The sequence below is a fragment of the Python bivittatus genome, unplaced genomic scaffold (assembly GCF_059951505.1).
Source record: "Python bivittatus isolate LINGU-HERP-01145 unplaced genomic scaffold, Pbiv_v1 ctg000850_np1212, whole genome shotgun sequence".
Taxonomy (NCBI): Eukaryota; Metazoa; Chordata; class Lepidosauria; order Squamata; family Pythonidae; genus Python; species Python bivittatus.
Genome location: NW_028277112.1, coordinates 6760866 through 6783616, shown reverse-complemented (window position 1 = coordinate 6783616; position 22751 = coordinate 6760866). Strand labels below are relative to the sequence as shown.

The 22751-nt window shown below is 37.7% G+C and overlaps 2 protein-coding genes across 3 annotated transcripts in view; both read left to right on the top strand.

Annotated features, from left to right (window-relative positions):
• Positions 1–10447, top strand: part of BDP1 (BDP1 general transcription factor IIIB subunit) — a 52454-nt gene extending 42007 nt beyond the window's left edge. Inside the window, exons 36-41 of the mRNA XM_007422578.4 lie at positions 2458–2629; positions 5262–5481; positions 6392–6434; positions 6899–7112; positions 7633–7876; positions 8250–10447. Of these exons, the coding sequence (XP_007422640.1) occupies positions 2458–2629; positions 5262–5481; positions 6392–6434; positions 6899–7112; positions 7633–7876; positions 8250–8369 (1013 nt within the window). The 3' untranslated portion in view covers positions 8370–10447. The remainder of the gene's footprint in view (positions 1–2457; positions 2630–5261; positions 5482–6391; positions 6435–6898; positions 7113–7632; positions 7877–8249) is intronic.
• Positions 10448–13807: 3360 nt separating this feature from the next.
• MCCC2 (methylcrotonyl-CoA carboxylase subunit 2) overlaps positions 13808–22751 on the top strand; it is a 39777-nt gene continuing 30833 nt past the window's right edge. The window contains exons 1-3 of one of the 2 annotated variants that reach the window (XM_025177766.2): positions 13887–14026; positions 15893–15971; positions 22027–22093. In XM_025177766.2, coding sequence (XP_025033534.1) covers positions 22042–22093 — 52 coding nt within the window. In that variant the 5' untranslated portion in view covers positions 13887–14026; positions 15893–15971; positions 22027–22041. Of the gene's footprint in view, positions 14027–15892; positions 15972–22026; positions 22094–22751 lie in introns of both variants that reach the window. The other variant, XM_088130464.1, reaches the window with a different exon arrangement.

Here is a 22751-nt window from a genome sequence, read left to right as displayed (position 1 = left end):
GGTGCATATTTCAAATGACCAGGAACAGTTCCAACATATGCAAAGATTTGGAATCAGAACTAGCCTTTCCAGAATCTTTATTTGTGCTTCCATATTTGAACATAGATGACATAAAGATATAAGTACTTTAATAAAATGGGAGAGAGTCAGTTTGGTGTAGTGGTTAAAGGCTAGAAACCAGTAGACAGTGAGTTTTAGTCCAACCTTAGGCACAAAGCCAGCTGGGTGACCTTGGGCCAGTCACTCTCTCTCAGCCCTAGAAAGGAAGCAATGGCAAACCACTTCTGAAAACCTTGCCAAGAAAACTGCAGGGATTTGTCCATGCAGTTGCCAGGAGTCAATACTGACTCAACGGCACGATAGATAGATAGATAGATAGATAGATAGATAGATAGATAGATAGATAGATAGATAGATAGATAGATGCTTAAACTGAATGCTTATATTTATTCTAGGCAGTCCTGAGCATTTTTAAACATTTAAATTATTTATTCTTTTAAAAATATAGATAATGTAGTAAAATATAAAATATAAAAATTTTAAAGTTTCAAAAATTAATAAGCAAGTATACGTAATAAATTATTCAAAATATTTTAGATTCAAAAACAGCAAATTACAAAATACATAATCCAGAAATTTTAGGCTATTCTATTTTTCAGCTATTCCTTAAAGAAACTTTGTCTTTTCCAGAGATCTGGAAGTTATTTACATTCTGTACTATAAATTAAGCATATTTAATACCATACTAAACTTCTAAAATTGTAAAGGAATATCTGAATTGGCCTTTTTATCTAGTCATGCCACTTGAGGTGGAGCATAGAAACTAGGGCTGGACTTGCAGTCTGAACTCAAATATGTATGTGCATGTTTCAGACATGCTATGGAATACCACCATTTCTACTGTTATGGAAATTTTATATTTCTATATCTCTTCTCTGTTAATTTGGTTACTTTTATACTACTATAGCTTTAAGAAGAAAAGCCTCTTCTCATTTACCTCATTTACCTTGTTTTACTTTTGGCCATATTGGGTTGTAAAAAAGGACAAGTCTACCTCCATCTACCTTCCTTTTTTCCCCCTCCCTGTATTTCCATTGTTATTGCAATGCATCTCAGCATCACTGGATCCTCTTCCCCCACTGAAGGAAGAGTTTAAGTCTCGCAGATGGAGCTCACCTGAAACTGACCATTGCCTATCACAAGGATACATTGTTTAAAATTCTTACTGTTTATACTCAAGACTTTTGTTAAGTACCCATAGCTCAATAAGTAGTGTGGCTAGTATTGTTTTTAATTTTTGTTCATAGCTTAGCAACTTGATCACTACGTCTCATAAGCATATTCTCTTGGTCATTATCTCTGTGATTTCCTCTCCTTTGTTTGTATTGCCCTGTTGATTTAAAGTCTATCCATGCACAAGAAATGTATAAAAACCTGTATCCGTATGCTGTAATGGAAGAGAGTGTGTGAAGGTAAAGAGAGAAATGCCTGTGCTACACTTCTCCCACTTCTGGAATTTAAAATAAACTATCCTTGTTTTTCACCCTGTCGGCATATTTCCTTAACACTACTGTTACCTGGCAGAAGGGGGAGAGAGTAATTATTGAGAGGAAAGAGCAAAGTTTAAGTGCAAGAAATAGAATACAGTGGTACCTCGGGATACGAACGCCTCTACTAACGAACTTTTTGGGTTACGACCAGCTCCGGCTGCAAAAATTTACCTCGATGTGCGAACTCCGCCTTGGGGTACGGTCATTTTTCCGCCCTGACACGTGGTCCGCGGCCATTTTTCCGCCCCTGACATGTGGTCTGCGCCCAGCCATTCTCCCGCTGCGCCGCGCCCGGCCGTTCTCCCACTGTGCCACGCCCGGCCTTTTTCCTGCCGTGCTGCGCGGCGCTCGGCTGTTCTCCCGCCCCTGACGCATGGTCTGCAGATGCCAGAACGGATTAACGGTAATTACATTGAACCTTATGGGAAAATTTGCTTCAGGGTGTGACCAAATTCGGAGAGCGGAACGGATTAACCGGATTTACATTGAACCCTATGGGGAAATTTGCGTCAGGTTACGACCAACTCGGGATATGCCCAGAGTCACGGAACGGATTAAGTTCGTAGCCCGAGGTACCACTGTAATGAGAATGTCCTGGGTGAATGAACAGGGGAACTTGAATGGCAAGAGAGAAAAAACAGCACAGAGACACAGAACTCTTTTAAGCAGGTTAATATCTACAGGAATGGGAAGCATATTTGCTTACCAAAATAATTTGGGCTATCTGGCCAAGCATGCCTACTCTTTCCTTAGAGCACTTGCATTGCTCAGAAATGCAAACTCATGGTGATTTAGAATGAAATAAATTATTAAGGAAAATCGAATGTGTATGTTCTTAATATTTTCCTTTTTCTGCTGTTTTCATTGATACACTTAATAGTGAGTGGTGGCATTACATATTTTGTAGATGCAGAGGAGGAGCCAAAGTTCATTTTAACACTGGTAGAAATCTCGGCTGATTCTGTGGAATGTAGTAGTGGCCCTGCTGCGCTTCCACACGGTTCTGAGGAATTGCTTCCCGCGCCAATACTTTTCACCTCAGATAATATGGACTCATTGGAACTGACAAGAGATGAAAGGTAAATATTAATATAATCTTTAGTAAACTGATGCTAACCCTTGGAACTTCTTAAGACTGGAGACTGGACTGAGTCTAAAATTTCCCATCCTGCCTACCTGGCCTAAAATTCTGCTTATTTCTTGGAGAAGATTAACAATCCTTGCTCTTCTTGACTTCTTAGCAGCTTTTGATACCATCAATCATGGTATCCTTCCGGACTGACTCCAGGAGTTGGGGGCAGATGGCACTGTGTTGTGCTGGTTCTCCTCCTTCCTCTGGGGCCAGTTCCAGTCAGCGTTGATAGGAAGGGAGAGGACAAGTTTGCGGTCCCTTTTTTGTGGGGTGGCAAAGGACTTGGTCCTCTCTCCCCTTCTCCACCCCGGGCTGTCTGAGTGATGCCATGGATGTCCTGACCCTGTGTCTGGAGGCTGTGGGGGCCTAGGGGGGGCACAACAGGCTTTGGCTCAACCCAAGCAAGACTGAGTGGCTTTGGACGTTTGGACCTTCCAGTGCCGGGGATTTTCCACCTTTGGTTCTGGATGGGGTGGCACTGCTTCAGACAGACCCAGGCACAATTTGGAGGTTCTCTTGGACTCACAGCTCCTGCTGGAAGAGCAGGTAGCAGCCATATCTAGGAGGGCCTTTGCACACCTTTGGGTTGTGCACCAGTTGTGGCCAGTCCTGGACTGGGAGGCTCTGCTCACTGTCACTCATGCCCTCATGACCTCTGTCTGGACTACTGCAGTGCATTGTACACAGGGCTGCCCCTGAAGAGCATTCAGAGGCTTCAACTGGTGCAGAATGCAGCTGCACGGATAGTAAATGGTGTCAGTTACTCAGCTCGTGTAACACTACTATTCTGCATTGGTTGCCAGTGTGCTTCTGGGTGCAGTACAAGGTGCTGGTTGTCACCTTTAAAGCCCTTTACAACTTAGGACCGAGTTACCTGAGGGACTGTCTTTTCCTAGTTGTTTCTACCTCTCTGATTTGGTCTGGCAGGATGGGCATGTTTTGGGTCCTGTAGGCTAAGGAATGCTGGTGGGTAGGGCCTAGAAGACGTGCCTTTTCTGCCATAGCACCTGCTCCATGGAATATTCTCCATCCAGAGATTAGGATGGCCCTGACCCTGCTGGCCTTTCACAAGGCACTAAAGAACTGGTGTGAAGGGTCCCATCTCCTGGTTGTGTTAACAGCCATTATTAGTGATATCTTCCTTGGCTCCTGTGTATTTTAATTTTTGTATCTCTGATGGGAATTTGTTTTTAATTTATTTTAAGATTGTTCGCTGCCCAGAGTCACTTGCTGAGATGGGCGGCCATACAAATTGAATGAATGAATGAATGAATGAATGAATGAATGAATGAATGAATGAATGAATGAATGAGAAAGTCTGTATTTCAAAGCCAACTGAATAAAGGGGTTCTTTGATAGCATATGAGAGTCCCTTAACCTTGGGAAGCAAACATGAAACTTATTCTTACTTCACCATGTTGCCAAGGTATAAGTCGAAGGCCTGATTTTAATTTAATCCTGGTAGGTACTTTTTTGGGGACAAACTAAAAAATAGAGAAGGAACTTTGCCTTTAAGCCTATAGACAGAATGTTAAATTTAATATTTTTTCTCTTGGAAAGAGATATAACAATGCACTTCAGTATATTCTAAATCAGTGTTTTTCAAACTTGGCAACTTTAAGATGTGTGGATTTCAACTCCCAGATTTCTCCAGGCAACATGCCGGCCAGGGAATTCTGGAAGTTGAAGTCCACATATCTTAAAGTTGCCAAGTTTGAAAAACACTGTTCTAAATGAAGTAAATACATACTTAAATGTTTGAAAATGATATTTTGGAAAAGAGCTGACTTGCTTGATTTTGAAAGTTTTGGGGGATATGCTTTGGGGATATGCTTTGTTATATTCCTGTTTGTGGCCACGCAAGCCTGAAGCAGGCAAGTAAACAAAGTACATTAGAACTATCTATTATTCACTGGTGAGAAATATAAGATTCACTGCAAAAAGGGATAAAATAACTTTCTGTGGCTAGAGGAAGCAGCAACCATTAGCACCAATGTGCTTGTGGTGACTTTTCATGATCCTTGCCTAGTTTCCTGTCCTGAAGAGTCTTTATTTTTTTTAGGTTCTTTTAATGATCAATCAATCAATAATAATCTGCTGTGCTGAAAAATGCCAGTATCTACAGTCTTTACTTCTAAGAGTATCTCTGGGAGCATAGATATTCTTGGAAAATGGATATCTGCAGTTTCATGTTTTGTTTCAAAGTGTCCCTACTAGTCTATAACATGAAAAAGATATTGTAGAGACTATTCTGAGAGTGTAAGAGTGTGGCAGGGAGCAGCCTTACCAGTTTAGCTCATCATGAATGGGCATTTTATTATCATACCTGCTATGGCAGCTATTTTGTGAAAGCATCTGCAAGACAGTAACAACATTCTGTATATGCTCATGGTCCCAAAAGGTTACTTTTTACTGTAGGCTCACAACAAAGAAAGCCATTCAAACACAGTAGTAACTTGGAATAAAATCCAATTAATATCAGTGGAATCAGTTCTAAGGTTAACATTTTATTATTAATGAGACTTTGAAGTAAGCTTTACATCTCAGTAATATAATTTTATCATGAAAATACAATATAGTGTTGGATCCATCACAGCTTCAGTTGAAGAAAGTGCTGCTTCTGTCAAGGACAGTACAGAGAGAGGACTGCAGACAGCTTCATCAGAAGATTTAACAGATTTGGACTTGACCTCTTGGAAGAATCCAAAAAGGTCTTCAATAACCCTAGAAGGAAGTAGTGTTTCTGAGAAGATAAGACCTACTGCTCCTATAGAAGAACACCTGGAAAGTTCTGATAAGGTTAGATATTAATTCAGGGAATTGCAAAATATTGATGTTCAAAATCATTTGTGTCTGTCAGTTGTCACTGGATCTAGATAATTTTGAATAACACATGAGAAAAATATGGGAAAATTCTACTCTGTTCTAGTACCACATTCTGTTGACAACTACAGATACACAGGTTCGTTTCTAAGTCTTGTGTGTTGTGATTAACTCACAGAAAGCCTACATGAATAGTTGCATGCTTGATTTTCTGGGAACTTGACAGACAGCTTATTTAGGCTTGTGCAAATAATCAGCCATGTTAGTTCCTGGTTCTGAAATAACAAATGTATTTTCAAAATAGCCCCCACCCCCCAGCTGCAGCTATATGGGTGTATCCTTCTTGATTATATTGTTCTATGCTGTTTTTGATGTTGTACACTACCCATAATTGTTATGGAGCCAAGGGGCCCTATACATCTGAAAAGCAAATAAATAAAATTTATGTGTACAACCGGCAGTCAGCAGCAGACCTTGTATTGAATGCCCTCAGCTTTAGCTAGCGCATCCCGGCAAAGAACTTACTATGCAGCAGAAGTGATGCTTGGTCCTCTTTTGTTCCACTTACTTTAAGTCCTTATGTTCTGTATGCTGCTGCTCATCCTGGAGGCTGAATATAGCTGTGGTTGAATTGCATGTGGAAAGCAGGTAGGACTTCATGTGTAGGAAACTGATGCTGGGTTCTGCTGGAGGGATGGGCTGTCAGCAGCTAACCCTTCATGCTGGCTCTTACCCCCACTTCAGATTTGATCATTAGGCAGCTTAAACTCCAAACCATGATTTTACAAATTGAAGCACGTTAAAATAACTCACTGTATTGGGCTTTCGAGTCATGTGACTAAAAAGGAAATTATTTACCAATGTTCATATTCTTTTTTTAATGCAGGGGACCTCTGATAAATTACAGCATATTTCAAGAACGGCTGCTGGTAAGCGAGGTTCCTTTTGTTTTCACACGCAAAGGCATGACACATATGAATCTTTGCATAGTAATTGTTTATAAAGGTCATATCCTGTATGGATGTGATGGAGAATTTCAAAGAACTGGGCCTTTTGAAATGCACCCTTTTATTCCATCCCTTTCAGAGCAGTTTTAACTTGGCACAGACTTGTGAAGATGGTGTTTGAAAATATAATATAAAAAGCTGCCTTTGGCATCACAGATCTAGTTGGGCTTGGGGCATAAATGAATGCTAAAGATTATGTAATTGGAAGAATGTGTATCTATGGACAAAAGAGACATGGCTTGCTTGCAAATAGTAAAATAAAATTAATTTGCAACAGGTCCCAAAGTAGTCTCCATTTCTTCTTGTTTAGCCATGTCTATTTCTTTCATTTTAAGAAAAAAACTCAGAAAAACATAATTTTTCAAAGAAAATAATTTCACCTACAGAGCTACAAGCAGAGGAAGGAGAGCAGCCTTCTCTGAATTCAGGGGCTGTGTTCCTCGATGAAGCAGCTAGTGAGGCTGGACTCATGTCAGGAACGCTTGGTGCAGGACAAGCAGAAACATGCAAAGAACAAAGACTCTTTGTAGATAGTTACAGTTCTGTACAATCAGACCAAGCTGGAAATGGAGAAGTCCTTTCAAAAACACTATTACCCAGGTATGTTTCAAGCATTGTTTTTACTATATCTTTTCCTGATCCTACAATCTTTTATTCAATATTTGTAATGAAGGGAGAAAACTCAGAACCATTAATTTATAACTGCTCAGCCTAAATTAACCACTGCTCTGTTTAAAAGAAAAATCTTATATCGATTCTAAAATTTCCTATTTTTTCCAACCATATTTGTTAATTAAAACTGTTTCACTAAGATCTTTGCTTTCTGACTTACTGCTACCCCAACCAAACAATAGTACTGTATACTTTCATTTACTTATACATAATATCAGTTTGTGTATGCTACTAAAGGACGTCTAAATTTGCCATCTCCCTACTGTTAACGTAAATAGCATAATAGTTGATCCAGATCTATGGGAAATGTATGTATTTTTTAAATAGTCAATTTCAGGGGATCACAAATCAATAATCAAATTCAGGGAATCTCTTGGGCTATTTTTATACTGTAATTTTACTGATTTACTACATTTTGTCTTAGGTTAATTTTAATTGTTTTAAATAGGTCATATCAAAGATCTTTGGGATTTCTACCTTTAATCTGTAAAATTAATGCTGATGAAGAGGTAACTGCTAAAGAGAATAACAAATCTCTTCAGAAAACCTGTACATTGATCTCTGAAAATACCGCTGAATGTCCAGCTTCAACTTCCAAAGACAACAACAGAGAGATTCAGGAGTATAGTTCACTTCCGTCAACCATGTTATCACCTCCAAAATATGAGAGTGGAAGCTGTTCTAATGTTCAGGTATGGATGAATATATTTATGAGGAACATGATCTGTTAATAGTACCAGACAGTTGAGAACCAATTGTTGTCAATTTCCTTTTGCTATCTTAATTATCTGCATCAGATTCTCCAGAAGACTTTCAGTGGAATGCTTTCAGCCTTCAGAGAAAGACTTCACTGGTGAACAGAAAAATATTTCTGGATTCAAACCTTTGATTAATTGTATAAGGTGGATATTGCAGGATGATTTGTACAGAAAATCATATTGTAAAACCTAAGCAAAATTGCCTTTACTTCTATGTGACTTGTTCAAGCCACTTAGTATTCCTGCATATAATACTTTTAGACAAATATTAAACAGACATCAGACTGTAATTTATTTATTTTTTTAGGTTTTTCCTGAGTTATCTGAGGAAGAGGGTTCTGCTAAGGAGCAAGAAAAAGAAGAGCCAACAAGGATCTCAGAATATTTCTTTAGTGATATTTTTATGGAGGTGGATGATTCAGAATAACCCTGAAGATTATGAGATGCCTGGTTTCTAAGAATCCTGACTAGCAGCAGTGTAATACCTTTAATTAATCAAATGATTTCACCTTTAATGTATGAAGAGTAAACTTGCTGAATGACAGAAATATTTTCTTTTATTCTGAGCAGCCTGCTGTTTGAATGTTTGGAAACATTGATGAAAAAGTATGTTAAATGTCAAGATGTACATGATCAGAAAAGCTGCCAATCTGTGTTTTGATTATGTTACAGATAATTTCTAAACATACATATTTAGAAATATTTAGAAATACAATAAGGAATATCAGTATGGTCGCATGCCACTTAAATATAATGCTTATGTAAATAATATTTACTTCTTTTTGTGAAGTAAATCTTTATGGAAATGAGAATATTATCTCTGTAAATAAGCAAATCCTGGATATTTCAACGTACCAAGTACATAAAGAAATCTGAAGTCAACTTATTTTTATGTATTTTTATAATGAACATATGTGAATTGGTTCAAAAATAATGTTTAATTTCTTTAAATGTAGAGATAAATGTGAAAAAGATATTTATTTAAGTTGAATGTATAGAAAAATAATTATTCTGTGTTAATTCTGTTCATCCTGAAGATATAAGAACTTTGTATGTGCTAAATTTTACATGAAACAATGAACTGCCATTTTTAAACCCAATTATACCACTGAAAAGGAGAAATTGGAAGTTAAAATCAAGTGTATGAGAGAGTAAGAGTTTATTTTATTTATTTACTGAATTTATTGGCTGCCCATCTCCCTTTATCCAAGTGACTCTAGGCAGCATACAAGTATCATATTGAGTTGACCCAATATCATAAAAAATGTGGTTCTTTTCCACTTTAAGTAATTAAGTTTTATTTCTTATTGTTCTGAGTTACAGGTTCAGTAACTCAAGATATACACATATTCCATTTGTCATTGTTTTTTTTTAGATCCATAGTATGATTCAGACTGAAAAAAGGAATCCTGTAAAATAACTTTCTTTTGGATTAGTGATTGGATCCTAAATTCTGATTGTCTTTTCCACTGCTGTTAGTGATTGGAGAGATTTTTTTCTATAGATATTTGTTGATCTATGCAATATCTATAAAATAATTGTCTTCATCTGCAATTGTTAGTGTATACCATTTTGAATAATTAAGAAGCTACTTCTGTTTCTTATTCTGTACATATGTCACTGTAGGCAGACATTACTAATAGTACTGAATTTGATATGAAAGGCATTAGTATTTTTAAAAATTCAGACATAGACAATTGGTTGGATCTAGACTTTAAAAAATTACAATAGACCCATTTAAATTAATATTAGTCATGACCAAAGTCCAGTTCATTTCACTGGCTCTATTCTAAAGATATGCAAGTGTATTCTAGTTATTAATAACAAACTTAGTAGTCTATCAGGCTTAACAATTCTATATTGATTTGACTGATCTAAATTTTTGCTTCCTATTTTAATTTGCAGTGTTGCCAGGAAGTTAAATAAAAAACCTTAGTTATTTATCAAAGGTAAATATAGATCAATGGATCCAAATAAACATTACAAATATTCTGTGGTAACAATTAACCCAAATCAGTTTCACCATGGAGAAGTGTGTATTCATATTAATGCATGGAAGAAGTACGTATAATGCATCCTCAAAAATCCACCATAATTTGGTGTAATAATTTTAAATTTCAATGCAAAAGAAGTTTAGCTTTCAAAAATCCTATTAAACTAACTAAACTATAAGGTGCCTTATCTTTCCTTGCTAAGTGGAAAGGACAAGAAGATCCTTTTAATTTTTATTATAAACTATGTTTTCTTGGCTATTTTTACAAAATTATTTAAAACATGCAGGTTTCTTTATAGCAAGAACTATATATTTGCTGATGACAGAAAGACAAATAACCTGGGTTAATTGACAGAACATCTAATTATTATTAACATGTGAAAAAGGATTGCCTTCCTGAAAGGTTTGATACATATTTTTAGTGGTATGTAATGTTCATGTGAAAGCTTTCTGTTTCAAAGAAAGCAGGCTTATTATATATGTAAATTATGTGAATAAATTTTTTTATATCATTTATATGTCAAATTTTCTCTTTTAACAGTTGATACAACATACAACAAAATCAGTTACATTACATTGATATACTATTACATTCTTAAACATTTAAGTTTACTAACAAGAAACAAATGGAAATTAAATATTTAAACTATTATATACAGTCCAATTATTGTTATATTTGAAACTAGTTCAATTTTACCTCTTATATTATTTGCAGAACTGGAATTGGCAGCCTTATAAATGTGTACTAATTTAAAATGCTGATCCTTTAGGGTGTGCATCTATAAATTAATGTGAACACTTTAAAACAAACCTCACATTTAAGTGGTGGCTTGGTATATTGCTCTGCCAGCAGGGTTAAGTCACAGGTTCTTTTGGATTCAGAAGCAATGACCACACAGTATCAGTACTGAAGGCTTTATTCCAAGGTAGAAAAACATGAGACAGTAGTCAAAGAATATTCATGAATACTGAAGAATATAGTATAACCTAAGATAGCAATTAAGGAATATTCAGAAATCAAAGAATATTGAAGAATATTGAAGAATACAGTAGGACAAAGAAAGAAAGATCTTCTGTCCCTTCTGCAAGTTAGAGAACCCCAAAGAGATAATGGTGGGTAGACCACTTCAAAGCCAGCAAGCACACATGCTCCACCATCCCATGGGTCTGCATTTCATGGTTTTTGACTAGTCTATATTGAATTCCCATCCCATGGTTTTTGAATAGCCTATACTGGCTCTAAATCACCATAACTCACACCCATTTCAGATGGTCTCATCTCACTGGAGTTTGCCAAAGACAAATTCATCTTATCCTGCACTTACAATGCTTGGTCTAGTTCTGCCAGAAATGAGACCATCAAGCTTAAGAAGTATTTGTTTATATTGTGGTGATGAGACGATTGGAAAGTTTAAGGTAAGGAGTATCTGTTTCCCAAGGTTTTTGGATTGATGATGAGAAATCATTGTCAATCATTCTACTTTGCACAGATGTCTCACCAAGGACAGGGCAAAACAAAGTACAATTGATCCTCATTATTTATGGTAGCTATATTCTATAAATACGCTGTGAATATTGAATTAGCAAATACTGAACGGTTGCTTCTAGGGAAATGTAGGACATTTGTTTATAGAAGGAGAACAGAAACAAGAAAGAGCATTGACTTGTTCGACTTTAGCTGGGAATGTGGGTATTGGGCAATTCAATGTTTTTGCTGCTCTGCACATGTCTGAATGACTGCAAAAGTGCCACAGGTATTGATTTTGGGGTTACAAATGTTAGTGAGTAGGTGAATTCGCAAATAAGGAATCCATGAATAATAAGGATCAACTGTATAACCCAAGTATAACACTTTAGCAACTAAAATGAATGCTTGCTTATTTTGGTATTAGAAATTTAGAAATTTACACTCTTTATACATATGACTGTACCCCCACTCACTTCAGCAATATTATCATTAAATTTGCAGATGATACAACAGTGGTGGGGCTTATCTCCGAAGGAGATGAGTCTGCCTACCGGGATGAGGTGGACCGGCTGCTTTCGTGGTGCGGAGACAATAATTTGGCTCTTAATATCAACAAGACCAAGGAGCTTATAGTGGACTATAGAAGGAATAGATTAGATGTCCAGCCCCTGGTTATCAATGGAGACCGAGTGGAGCAGGTGGCCAGTTTTAAGTTTCTGGGTGTTACCATAAAGGAGGACCTGACCTGGGGCACTCATATTGCAGCCTTGGTTAAGAGGGCCCAGCAGAAACTATACTACCTGAGACTTCTCAGGAAACAACTGAATGAAAAACTGGTGACCTCCTACCGCTGTACTACAGAGAGCATTTTAACCTACTGCACCTGTGTATGGCTTGCTAACTGCACAGTGGCAGATAGGAAAGTGCTCCAGAGGGTTACCACCACTGCCCAGAGGATCACTGGTTGCCCTCTCCCCTCTTTGGAAGAACTTTATAGTTCCCGCTGCCTTAAGAAGGCTCAAAATATTCTTAAGGATCTATCCCACCCAGGACATTCTTTTTTTGAACTATTACCATCTGGCAGATGGTACAGGATAATGAAAACAAGGACAAATAGGCTGAAGAATAGCTTTTATTTTAGAGCTGTAACTATATGAACTCTACTGTATAGTACAGTATTAATGCAGCATCAGGGGTGAATGGAATGTGAAGGTTGTGTTTTATGTGTTCTATGGTTTTTATATTTTTAAAGCTGTACTGGAGTGGCATTTAATTTCGTTGTACGAGAAGTACAATGACAATAAAGATTACAATACAATACAATACAAACTCAACCATTATATAGGAATATGAAGTTCTATGTACCATGCAGCTAAGGGAGGGAGGTACATACCACTATTCAATTCCTCCTCCCCAGTCTTCAGTAAGACCACTAGCATTACATTTGGTCCATACTTTATCAAATAAAACCAGTGTTTATTAAAATTACTAGGAGATCCTCAGATACAGAAGCTAAGAGTTTCGTTAGCTCTCAGAGTTACATTCATCACAGACTCTTTGAAATGTCCTTATGGTAGGATCTTATTTTTTTTCCTTGAGAAAACCTTTTAAAGAAGACAACAGCACTTCCATAGTATTGCCGGGAAAACTGCATAGAGCAAGAGTTGAAGGCACTTTCTCTTAATGACTTGCAATTATCTGTGTAAGGTTTGTATCATTACTGAAACCCCGACTTTACTGCATCTGTATCATTTCATTAATAATTTAGTTATCAGGTGCTAGTGGTTTTGTAACTAGAACAGCACAATTCACCTGAAACAGCAATCTTGCCTAGGATTACCAGATCTGGTCTTTGCTTGTGGAGAAAGGAAGAAATGAAAGGGAGTGGAATAACCATAAGAAGAGGATTTCAGGTCCTTTGATTAACCGTGATAGATTTCATTGCCCTAAGAGGTGATGGTGGTTAATTTAGCTGCAATGAGCCAGATAGTGCTTTAGAAATACAGAAAATTCTGCCATTTAGTGGTCATCCAGATTTTCCGGTCCAGGTACAGTAGTCCTAGTTTAAGTAGCAGGTATCAACCAAACTATAATTTACTTTCCCATTCCTTTTCATCACGGCGCCGAGGCCCAGGTGGCAATGTACATTTTCACACAACCAAATGCGGTGGCCAAAAGAGCTAAATCTCTTTTCCTTCTGTTCGTGAGCAGACCGTGAGTCTAATCCAGCAGCGCATCCTTTGCTCTGAATATTAACTATTTTAAAAAATGCCCGCCGTGTGAAAGGGAACGGCGCTCCACAACCGGGGCTCCCTCGGCTGGCCCTTTAATAAGTCTGAGGTGCAAAGAGGAAGAAGGCGGCGCCGTTCCCTCGTCCACGTTTCGCTGCCTCCTTCCATTGGCTCGGGCGCGGGAGGGGCCCTGGGCTTAGTCCCAGCCCCGGGAAGTCGTGTCTTTGGCGCCCCCGGCGCCCCCAGCAACGATGTTACCGGGCCTAAAATGCCGCCTGTGCTTGCTCTTTGGCTGCCCGCGGGCAGCTGCAGCGGCGCTCCGCCGTGCTTATCACGGGGACAAGGTGGCCACTGTGGGTTCGCAGCCCGAAGTCGCCTCCCCACTCTATCAGGTAGGCCAAGGAAGAGGAGTGCGGTGAACACTTCCAGCGTGTAGTTGCTGGAGATCATCCGCTGCAGGCTTTGGGTGGGCTTCGAACCTTTTTTTTTTTTTTTTTGGTAAGAGCTCTGCTTTCATTTTGCGCCGCTACATAATAGTCGTAAGTCCACAGAAGAATGGGTTTCTCGATAAAAGTGACATCTGAACAAAAGTTGGGCAGAACTTCCCTTGCGAAATTTTAGAGAGCGTGTAGCCTTTGGAAAGGCAGTGGCAATTTTAAGGATCACCGACTTGTCGATCTAATCTTAAAACACCTCTTCCCCGCCCCCATTCCTCGGCCAGTTCCAACCAAGTTGTTTTCTTGGACTGGACTGGAAGGCCAGCTGTTAGGGATACTGCAGCGACACCCTGCCCTGGGCAGCAGGCTGGACCTGATTACCTCTGAATTCCTTTTCCTTCTGTGAGTTCTGCTAACACCAAAAGACACGAGAAAGTCCCTTGGAGGACTAGAGCAGTGATATTTCTCAGTACTTTGCTCTTCTCATTGAAGGCAGCATTGCCTCCAGAAATATCTCCAGTCCTCAACCTAGCTTAAAAGATTTTTTTTTTCCGTCTCTTTTTCTCCATCAGTATTGCCATAGGCAGGCAACTGACAATGCCTCAAATTAAACCAAAAAGGAAGCTCTAGGCTAATGTTGCTACAATAGATAATAGTGATGCTGCTTTTGCTTTTGAAAAAAAGGGACATAGGTTCATAATTCAGTTCTGAGCAAAGTAGATTTTTGGCCTTCAGCCACTGGGTTCCCTTAAATGCACATACTTTGCTGTGAGTCCCGACTACTCAAGAAACTGTTACGTGTTGCTGAAATTGACCCAGCTTCAAACCCAAATTCTGCTATATAGTGTTTATATTAGAGTACAAGGATTTTACACCTTATATAAAGTGGGCTTTAACTCAGGTTTCTCAGGATTGTGTTTTCTTTTTTTCTGTTTTTGGTGCCTTCAAATCAGTTTTTGACTCCTGGTGATTGCCTGGACAAGTCCCTGCAGTTTTCTTGGCAAGGTTTTTCAGAAGTGGTTTGCCATTGCCTCCTTCCCAGGGCTGAGAGAGAGTGACTGGCCCAAGGTCACCCAGCTGGCTTTGTGCCTAAGGCAGGACTAGAGCTCACGGCCTCCCGGTTTCTAGTCTGATGCCTTAACCAATACACCAAACTGGCTCTCCAGTTTTTTTCTACTGAGAAAAAAACATTTTTTCCTTTAGACTTCAGAATTTTCTCTTGTGTGAAAAAATAAATGATGTGCAATATATGTGTTTTCCATGTTTATAGTTAGTTTGCCTGTCTTGGGATCAATCTGAAATGTATTTTATCTTTAGAATTTATTTGAACAGGTCCTACTTGCGAGCAGGTATGCTGAAGTCCGTGTGTCTGGTTTCCCATGGTAGAACCTGCAAGCTAATGGCTGAAGACCATATCTAGCCTTCTGAGAAGTACATGGTTGTCAAACTAAAGACAGGAGGGTTGCATAGAGGCCTTTGTGGCTATGGCAGTTGGATTGTCTGAAAGGCTGTGTTAGAGAATGGGAAGGCCTCTGATCCTTCCTGAAATGGGCCCTCTTGTGAAAATAGTTGGCACCTTGAATTCTGTAGGATTTGACTGTAAGTGTGGTCTGGTTCATAGTTTTTAAAACAGTTATGAAGAAGATTTGGCTAAGGGATCAAGTTGACCCACTGTATCTAACAATGCTTATTAAACAAATCTGGACTGGTTACTGACTGTGATAAAGTATATCTTGTTTAATTAAACCAATCTACATGATTCCATCTGTATATCATTCAGGAAGTAGGATGGCCTGTTTATTAACTGTTGCAAATTTACAGTAATTAGAAGAATGTTTCAACATGAAGATTCTCTGCCCTGAGCAAGTGCAACACAAAGAATGATGCAAACTTGAAGAAGGTACAGGATAAAAGATCATGTTTGCCTTATTTGCCCTTAGTTGTTCGTCCTTCTCTGCAAATTTAACAAGAGAGGGTGAAAGATAAACTTCTAGACGAAATAGATATGAATGTAATTTGGTGGGACAGTAAGTGTATTTAATTTCTGAAATCCCAAGACGTAGTATTGTACTGAGTACACAGAAATTGCAGCAGATTTCCAGCGTATGTTCTATGTGATTAATAATTAAATTGTTAACACTCAGTTTCTCTAAAATTGCCAAACTGAAATAGAAGCAGTTGTGTTTGCTGTGACTATGTAACATTAAGATACATTTGTTTGAAGAATCCAATTATTTCATATGATTCATTAAATCTAAAGATCTAGTTTATATATAGATCTCCAATTACGTCTAGCCATTGCACAAATGAGTTTGAGTTTAGTTATTCAAGTTCTCTCACTAATATTTGGTTTTCATTAGATCATTGTTTACTGTGGTATCCAAATTGGCAAGCTGGTTTGCTCTTCAGACTATGATTTCAGTTCTGATTTGTAATTTGCCAAGCTGTATGTAGTAAGCTATTGTGCTTTGCTTGATTCATATGTAAAGCAGGGAGTTGGACATATGAAGGAAGGGCCAGAATTTGTGCAACTGAAGCTTGCTTGTACAATATTGTATCAAAACAATCTTGTATCTCTGCACTTGTGTTTCTTCCAAACAGACATCTTTACTGTATATAGAAAGCTACTTTTGAGATTGTTGGGATTTTTTAAAATGCTCAAAAACCCAAATACTCAAATCTTTTTTTTCTTATTGAAGGACTTGAAAATGAGTAGCTCTTTGGATCCTGATTATAATGCATAAGCCTGACAATAGCCTGTGATTTTTTTTTAATATGCTAGGATAAAGTTATGATTTTTATTTGGCTGTACAAGATATAGCCTCAAATTCAGTATGCAATATGTTATTGCATACAATATTTATATCCTGATTTTGGCTTACTCATGAACAAAAGTTTTATTTCTATATATAGTACTGTGTTGTTTGCACTGCTAGAGGCTAAGTCAGGGATAAAATATTCTATCCACCTGTCAACCAAATATGATTTAATACGTTATAGTTCTCTTCCATGGTATTCAAAAAGTACTTGCTTTCAGTGTTTTGGGATGATTGTTTAAAGAACCATGTGTCTTCAGTGGATCTATCTCAGGAAAGGTGGTAAAAACAGAGGCCCATAATCTCTTACATAGCCATTGTGAAAATGTATTGAGAAAATAGGATCTTTTAATTAAGACTTTATCCATGAATTGTGCAGATGATCTTTCATTTAGTCTATCATACTTGAATTCTCACTTATGTCTTCTCTATATTATCCTCTTTATTTCTCTGTGAGCATGGTTTGATGGTTAAGCTTCAAATGAAATGTAAGATGTAAGTTGCCAGCTATTCTTCTTTTTCTCTCCCAGAAACAATCTTCCAATATTCTTTGGAATATTGCATTAAATTTATGCAGTATCATTATGGTTGATATCCAACAGCATATTAGCCTGACTTGGTATTATGAAAAGTGTGGAGTTGACTAACCAAGACTTTCCTATGAGGAATGGCTACAACATCTGGGTAGTTTTGGACCAGAGATAAGGCAACTGAAGGAGGACTTAGGAAATGGAGAAAGCAGTTAACGAAGAGCTTTTATTTTTATTATCACTCTCTTTTTAAAATAAATTTATTAAAAAATTTAAAAAGGAAGATAAAAACTAATACAAACTAATATAAAATAAGAAATAAAAAAGAAAAATCAAAGAGAAAGCTAAAAGTGCAAGAAACAAAAAAAAAGGAAAAGAAAAATAGAAAAGAAAAAAAATACAAAGAAGTGGCTTCTGATCTTTACAGCAATTATAAGGACAATTATAAATTTACCCCTTTCTCTAAAGTTACAACGTGTCTGTCTTCTTTCAATAATCTATCCTGTCTAATCCTCAAAACCATAAATCATAAGTTCATTTTTTTTGTTTTCCACAAAAAGTCCATATGGGGTTTCCAATCAGCAATAAATGCCTTTTCTCTGATCAAAGAAGTCAATTTGGCCATCTCAGTGAGTTCCATCTTCTTCACCAGCCATTCTTCCATTGTAGGTATTGCTGAATCTTTCCATCTTTGTGCATTAGTTTTACTCTCTCATATTAATGAAATGAGAGTCATCTGATTAAGCTGATTGATGAGAAGAACAAAGAAAAAGAAACATTTTTTAAAAAGACTACATAGTTTTATTTTGGGATTATCTTCCACAAAATTGAGTGACACCGTTAATTTGGGCTGCTTTAGACAAATTAATGGTGAACTACGGTTGATGATGGCTACATTATGCTTTCCAAACTAGAAGCAGTTGACTAGTTGAAGTGGGGAGGGGATTAGCTTCTGAAGTAATTTGACCCCTGTGGTGTCATAAACTATTATATAACAGTTTTCTTCCCATGACCATGATTTTAGTAGGCTGGGATGTTAATTCATTAGGTTTCTTTTATAAATCCCCCCTTTTAAACTTGTATTTTCCTGTCTGCATAGTCCCAAAAGGTTATTGCAAGAAACTTGTGTTTGTCCTTTATATGATCCTTCAGTTTTTTCCTCACATGCTGCAAGCCTGATCTGCCCTTCAGAAACCTTTCTTAATCTGTAGAGTTTCTGCCAGTTTGAAAGGCTTTGTAAACCTCTAAAGTAAAGGTGCTCCTTTGGAGTGACTTAGCAATTTTTTTTTTTAACCATAAAAGAGTTTGATTTTCATGTTATACATTATAGGAGGAGAGCTGTGTTAGTCTATGGGAGTGTTTCTTAACCTTGGCAGCTTTAAGCTGTGTGGACTTCAACTCCAAGAATTTCCCAGCCAGCAAGGCTAGCTTGGGAATTCTGGGAGTTGAAGTCCACATATCTTAAAATTGCCAAGGTTGAGAAACACTGGTCTATGGTAACCAAAAAACAGTAGTAGCTTGGTAGCATTTTTTTAGACTAACAAATTTTATGGAAAGGCATAAGCTTTTGTGTCCTACAGCTCACTTCAACTGATGCAGTGCAGTGGCTAGACTGATGTAGGGTTGGGATTTTCACACTTTTTCAGGTTATGGAACCTGTTAGTTAAAAAATTTGCTGGAACCCTGGATCTCTGGGTGAGAAATGGTGAACTAGCACATTTCTGTTCAAGCAGAGACAACGTCCGCGGCAAAGACCGTAGGACCAGTGAGTAGACTGGTCCCATGGAACCTCTCTGGATAAGGAGAGGATGGGAGATCACTCACTTGTGCTCTGAACAGCAGCTCCTCACAAAGAGACCACAACAGTGGTTTCCCACAGGTTTGAGCACCGGGAGATGAAGGGAATCACCATGGTCTCAGTCACGATGGAGCCTTTTAAAGGACACTGAGTTCACTAACCTCACTTTCTAATCCCTTTTGGAAATTACCTATTTAACTATATTAAGGATTTTTTTTTTTAATCTGCGCTCAGTCGTTACCGACTCTGCAGTGACTGCTTGGACGAGTCCTTGCAGTTTTCAAGGCAATTGTTTCAGAAGTGGTTTGCCAGAGCCTCCTTCCTAGGGCAGAGCCCAGCTGGCGAGCGCAGGAGGCAGGGTTTCCGTTGCTTCGCGCCCTTTTCGGGCGCGCACGGTTTTTCACACTTACCGGCAACTGCTCCCGACTCCTTTTTGCAAGGTGCCGCCAGCATTTTTCCTCCCACCAGAGTGAGAGTACCCATTTATTACTCACGTGAGTTTTCGAACTATTGGGTTTACAGGAACTGGGGAGGAAACAGGAGCTCACCCTGCTAACACGAAGGCTGGACTCGAACCGCTGAAGCGTCGACCATTTCTGGCCAGCAACTTTCAGCGTCATTAAGCTGCTGCGCCACCGCGTCCCCATTAAGGATATTAGAGCTCTTCAAAACAACAAGTTTGAAAAGCCACCTCTTGAGTTTACCTTTGTTCTTGAACAAAAGAAAAAATAACTATAAGCTTAAGAACTAAGAAATAGAAACAAATAGTAAAAAGCTAAATAAGAATTTAATTTAGGAAACATTATAAATGGACTAAGGGGCCAGAAAAACTTGGAACCTTAGGACTTCTGCTAAAAGGTTTGGGAAATAAGTCTTGAATAGGAAGGATTCATAGGAATGCTATTTTGTTTAGTCTATCAAACTAATAGCAGAGATTCAAGCCTTTATGATTTCAGAAATTAGTCACGGGGGGCGGGGGACTAAAGACTCCAGGCAGGAAAAGAAAAAAGTCTGCCTCTCATTTTTGAATTGGACAGTAAGCACAAAATGACAGATAATGCTGTGAAATTTGAGTCATTTCAAGATACTTTGAAAAACGAGGACAGAAACTTGTAGCTAGAATGCCAGAAATAATGCTTACTTATATGAATGTATTATTCACAAAAGAAGAAAGGAATGTTGTCAAAGAAAATACTTTGAAAGTCCTACAGGATGAAGAAGTGAAACAAGCTTATGAAGATTTCCTAGAAAATAAAGAAATGGTGATTATAGGATGGCAGTTAAAGTACAAATACAAATGACAAGCCAAGATAATGACCTGGATACAACTTCTTGATGGATTTACAAAGAGGGTTGCTAAAGTCTTGAAGCAGCTTCAGAGATGGGAGAAGGAAAGGAAGGAGGATCAAAACCTATAACAGCATTTGAATGGATCAAAGACTAAGATTGTTAGAAGCAAAAGCCAATTTGTTTGACCAGGGTTCAAACAAGATATAATTTGATAGTTCTGGAACCCCTTTATAGACTTTTTGCTGACAACTAATGATTAATGGATTTGCGAATGGATAAAAGATGGGCTACAGGAAGAAGAAATATAGGCATGCAGCCTTATATGGGGGGAAGAAATAAGTTTGCCTGTACTGTTGTGATGAGCATTGGAAGTCATTTCTTTAGCTGTTTCTCTTTTCTTTTTAATTTCTTTCTCTCTTTATTTCTTTGCACTTTCTATTCTTTTTCTTTATTTTCTCTCTCTTCTGAATTTGGTTTGTATTATCTTTTATTATTGCTAAAACTTTCAGTAAAAAATATTTTTAAAAAAATCCTGGAACCCTGATCAAGAAGCAAAGCTTTAGTGATGGAAAATTGACTGCATTTGAATGAACCTTTTGTTTTTTTGGGGTTCTTAGTCTCTCATGAAACTCCATTAAATTCTGATGGAACCCTATGGTTCTGCAGAACATAGTTTGAAAACCATAATGTAGGATGTAAACTGGGATGAGCTGGAAAAGAGGAAGGAAGGGAAGGCGGAAGGCAGAACAATCATGTAGATTCTCACTCGGAACAAAAAACAACCAAACAGTGTTGCTAACATGGGAACCAGACCCTGAAACAACCCAGATGTCTACTTTGTTCCCACATCTACATCAACAAAACCATCACAAGTCCCAACAACTTCATACACAAGATTAGAAGCTCTTCCCCTATGTGATATATGCCACATATGCCAGCAATGCCCCTCTGGATTCCTCTGTAGGACAAACAGGCCAAACTTTGTGCAGAAGAATTAATGGACGTAAGTTTAACATTGGGACTCAAAACAAGTAACATCTGAGCATTTCATCCTTCTAGGATAATCCATTACAGATCTCAAAGTAGTCATCTTGGAAAAAATAAACTTTACCAGCACAGTTGAACAAGAGATTGCTGAACTCGCATACATAAAAAGTTTCAGACTATCTCTGAATGTCTTAACAAACACAATGGATTTTTAACACATTACAGTTGTTAATTAATAGGCTTGCATCTTCATTTCTGGACATTGAGGTTTCCTGGAGGTTTCAATACTGGAAGTAAATTAGGATTCCCAGCCTAGGAAAATGTACAAAGAGAAAAAGAATGGATGTTATTTTAAATCCAGTTCAAATTATTTAATAATTATGTTTAAGGAATATATTTTGAAAATATGGTTTATAAAGGTTAAATAATCTATAAAGGACAGGAAGAAGGATTATGTCTTTAAACATTTTTCTAACTTATTAACTTATGTTGGAAAGAGTGCACATTTCCTTATTTATGATTATTCCTCAACAGGAAAATTATGAGCGAATGAAAGCTTTAGTAACAGAGCTGAAAAGACAATCCGAAAAAATTAGATTAGGTATGTATGAATGCATTTTTTTTTCTTATTAGTACATCTCATACTAGAGTCTGGTTGGTTGGTTCTCAAAACTAACAGTGTTTAAGACAGTCTTCCCCAGCTTGTTGTCTCCTGGATATATTGGATTACAACTCCCATATTTTCCAATCAGCAGTGCAGTCCAGTCCAGTACATCTTTAGAGTACCATAGGAAAGCTGTCTTAAAGTTCTAATAGTATAATTTAATGATTTAATTTGTATTAAAGTGTTAATGTAGCTAACACTTATTCATCCCTGTCTACGGGCCATTAGACTTGAATAAACATTGAGGAGAGATAACAGAAAGTTGAAGTGAGTGGCAAGGGTGACTTGAGGAAACTTTAATGGTAATGCTAGTATAGATAATACTTTAATGGTAATGGCTAGTATGGATTTGTTTGTTTATTTATTTATATAGCTGCCCATCTCAGACCAATGATTCTGGGTGGCTAACAACAATAAAAACAGTCAACATTTAAAACAGTACAGTACAAAAAATTAAATATAAATATAAATACAGGCAAGAGATCGTAAAAAACTGTTGGTATCAGCACAACCATGAAATGGGGCCCTTCACACACTTGGGGTCCCAGGCCCAGGCATAAAGCCAGGTCTTCAAGGCCTTCCAAAAAGCCAAAAG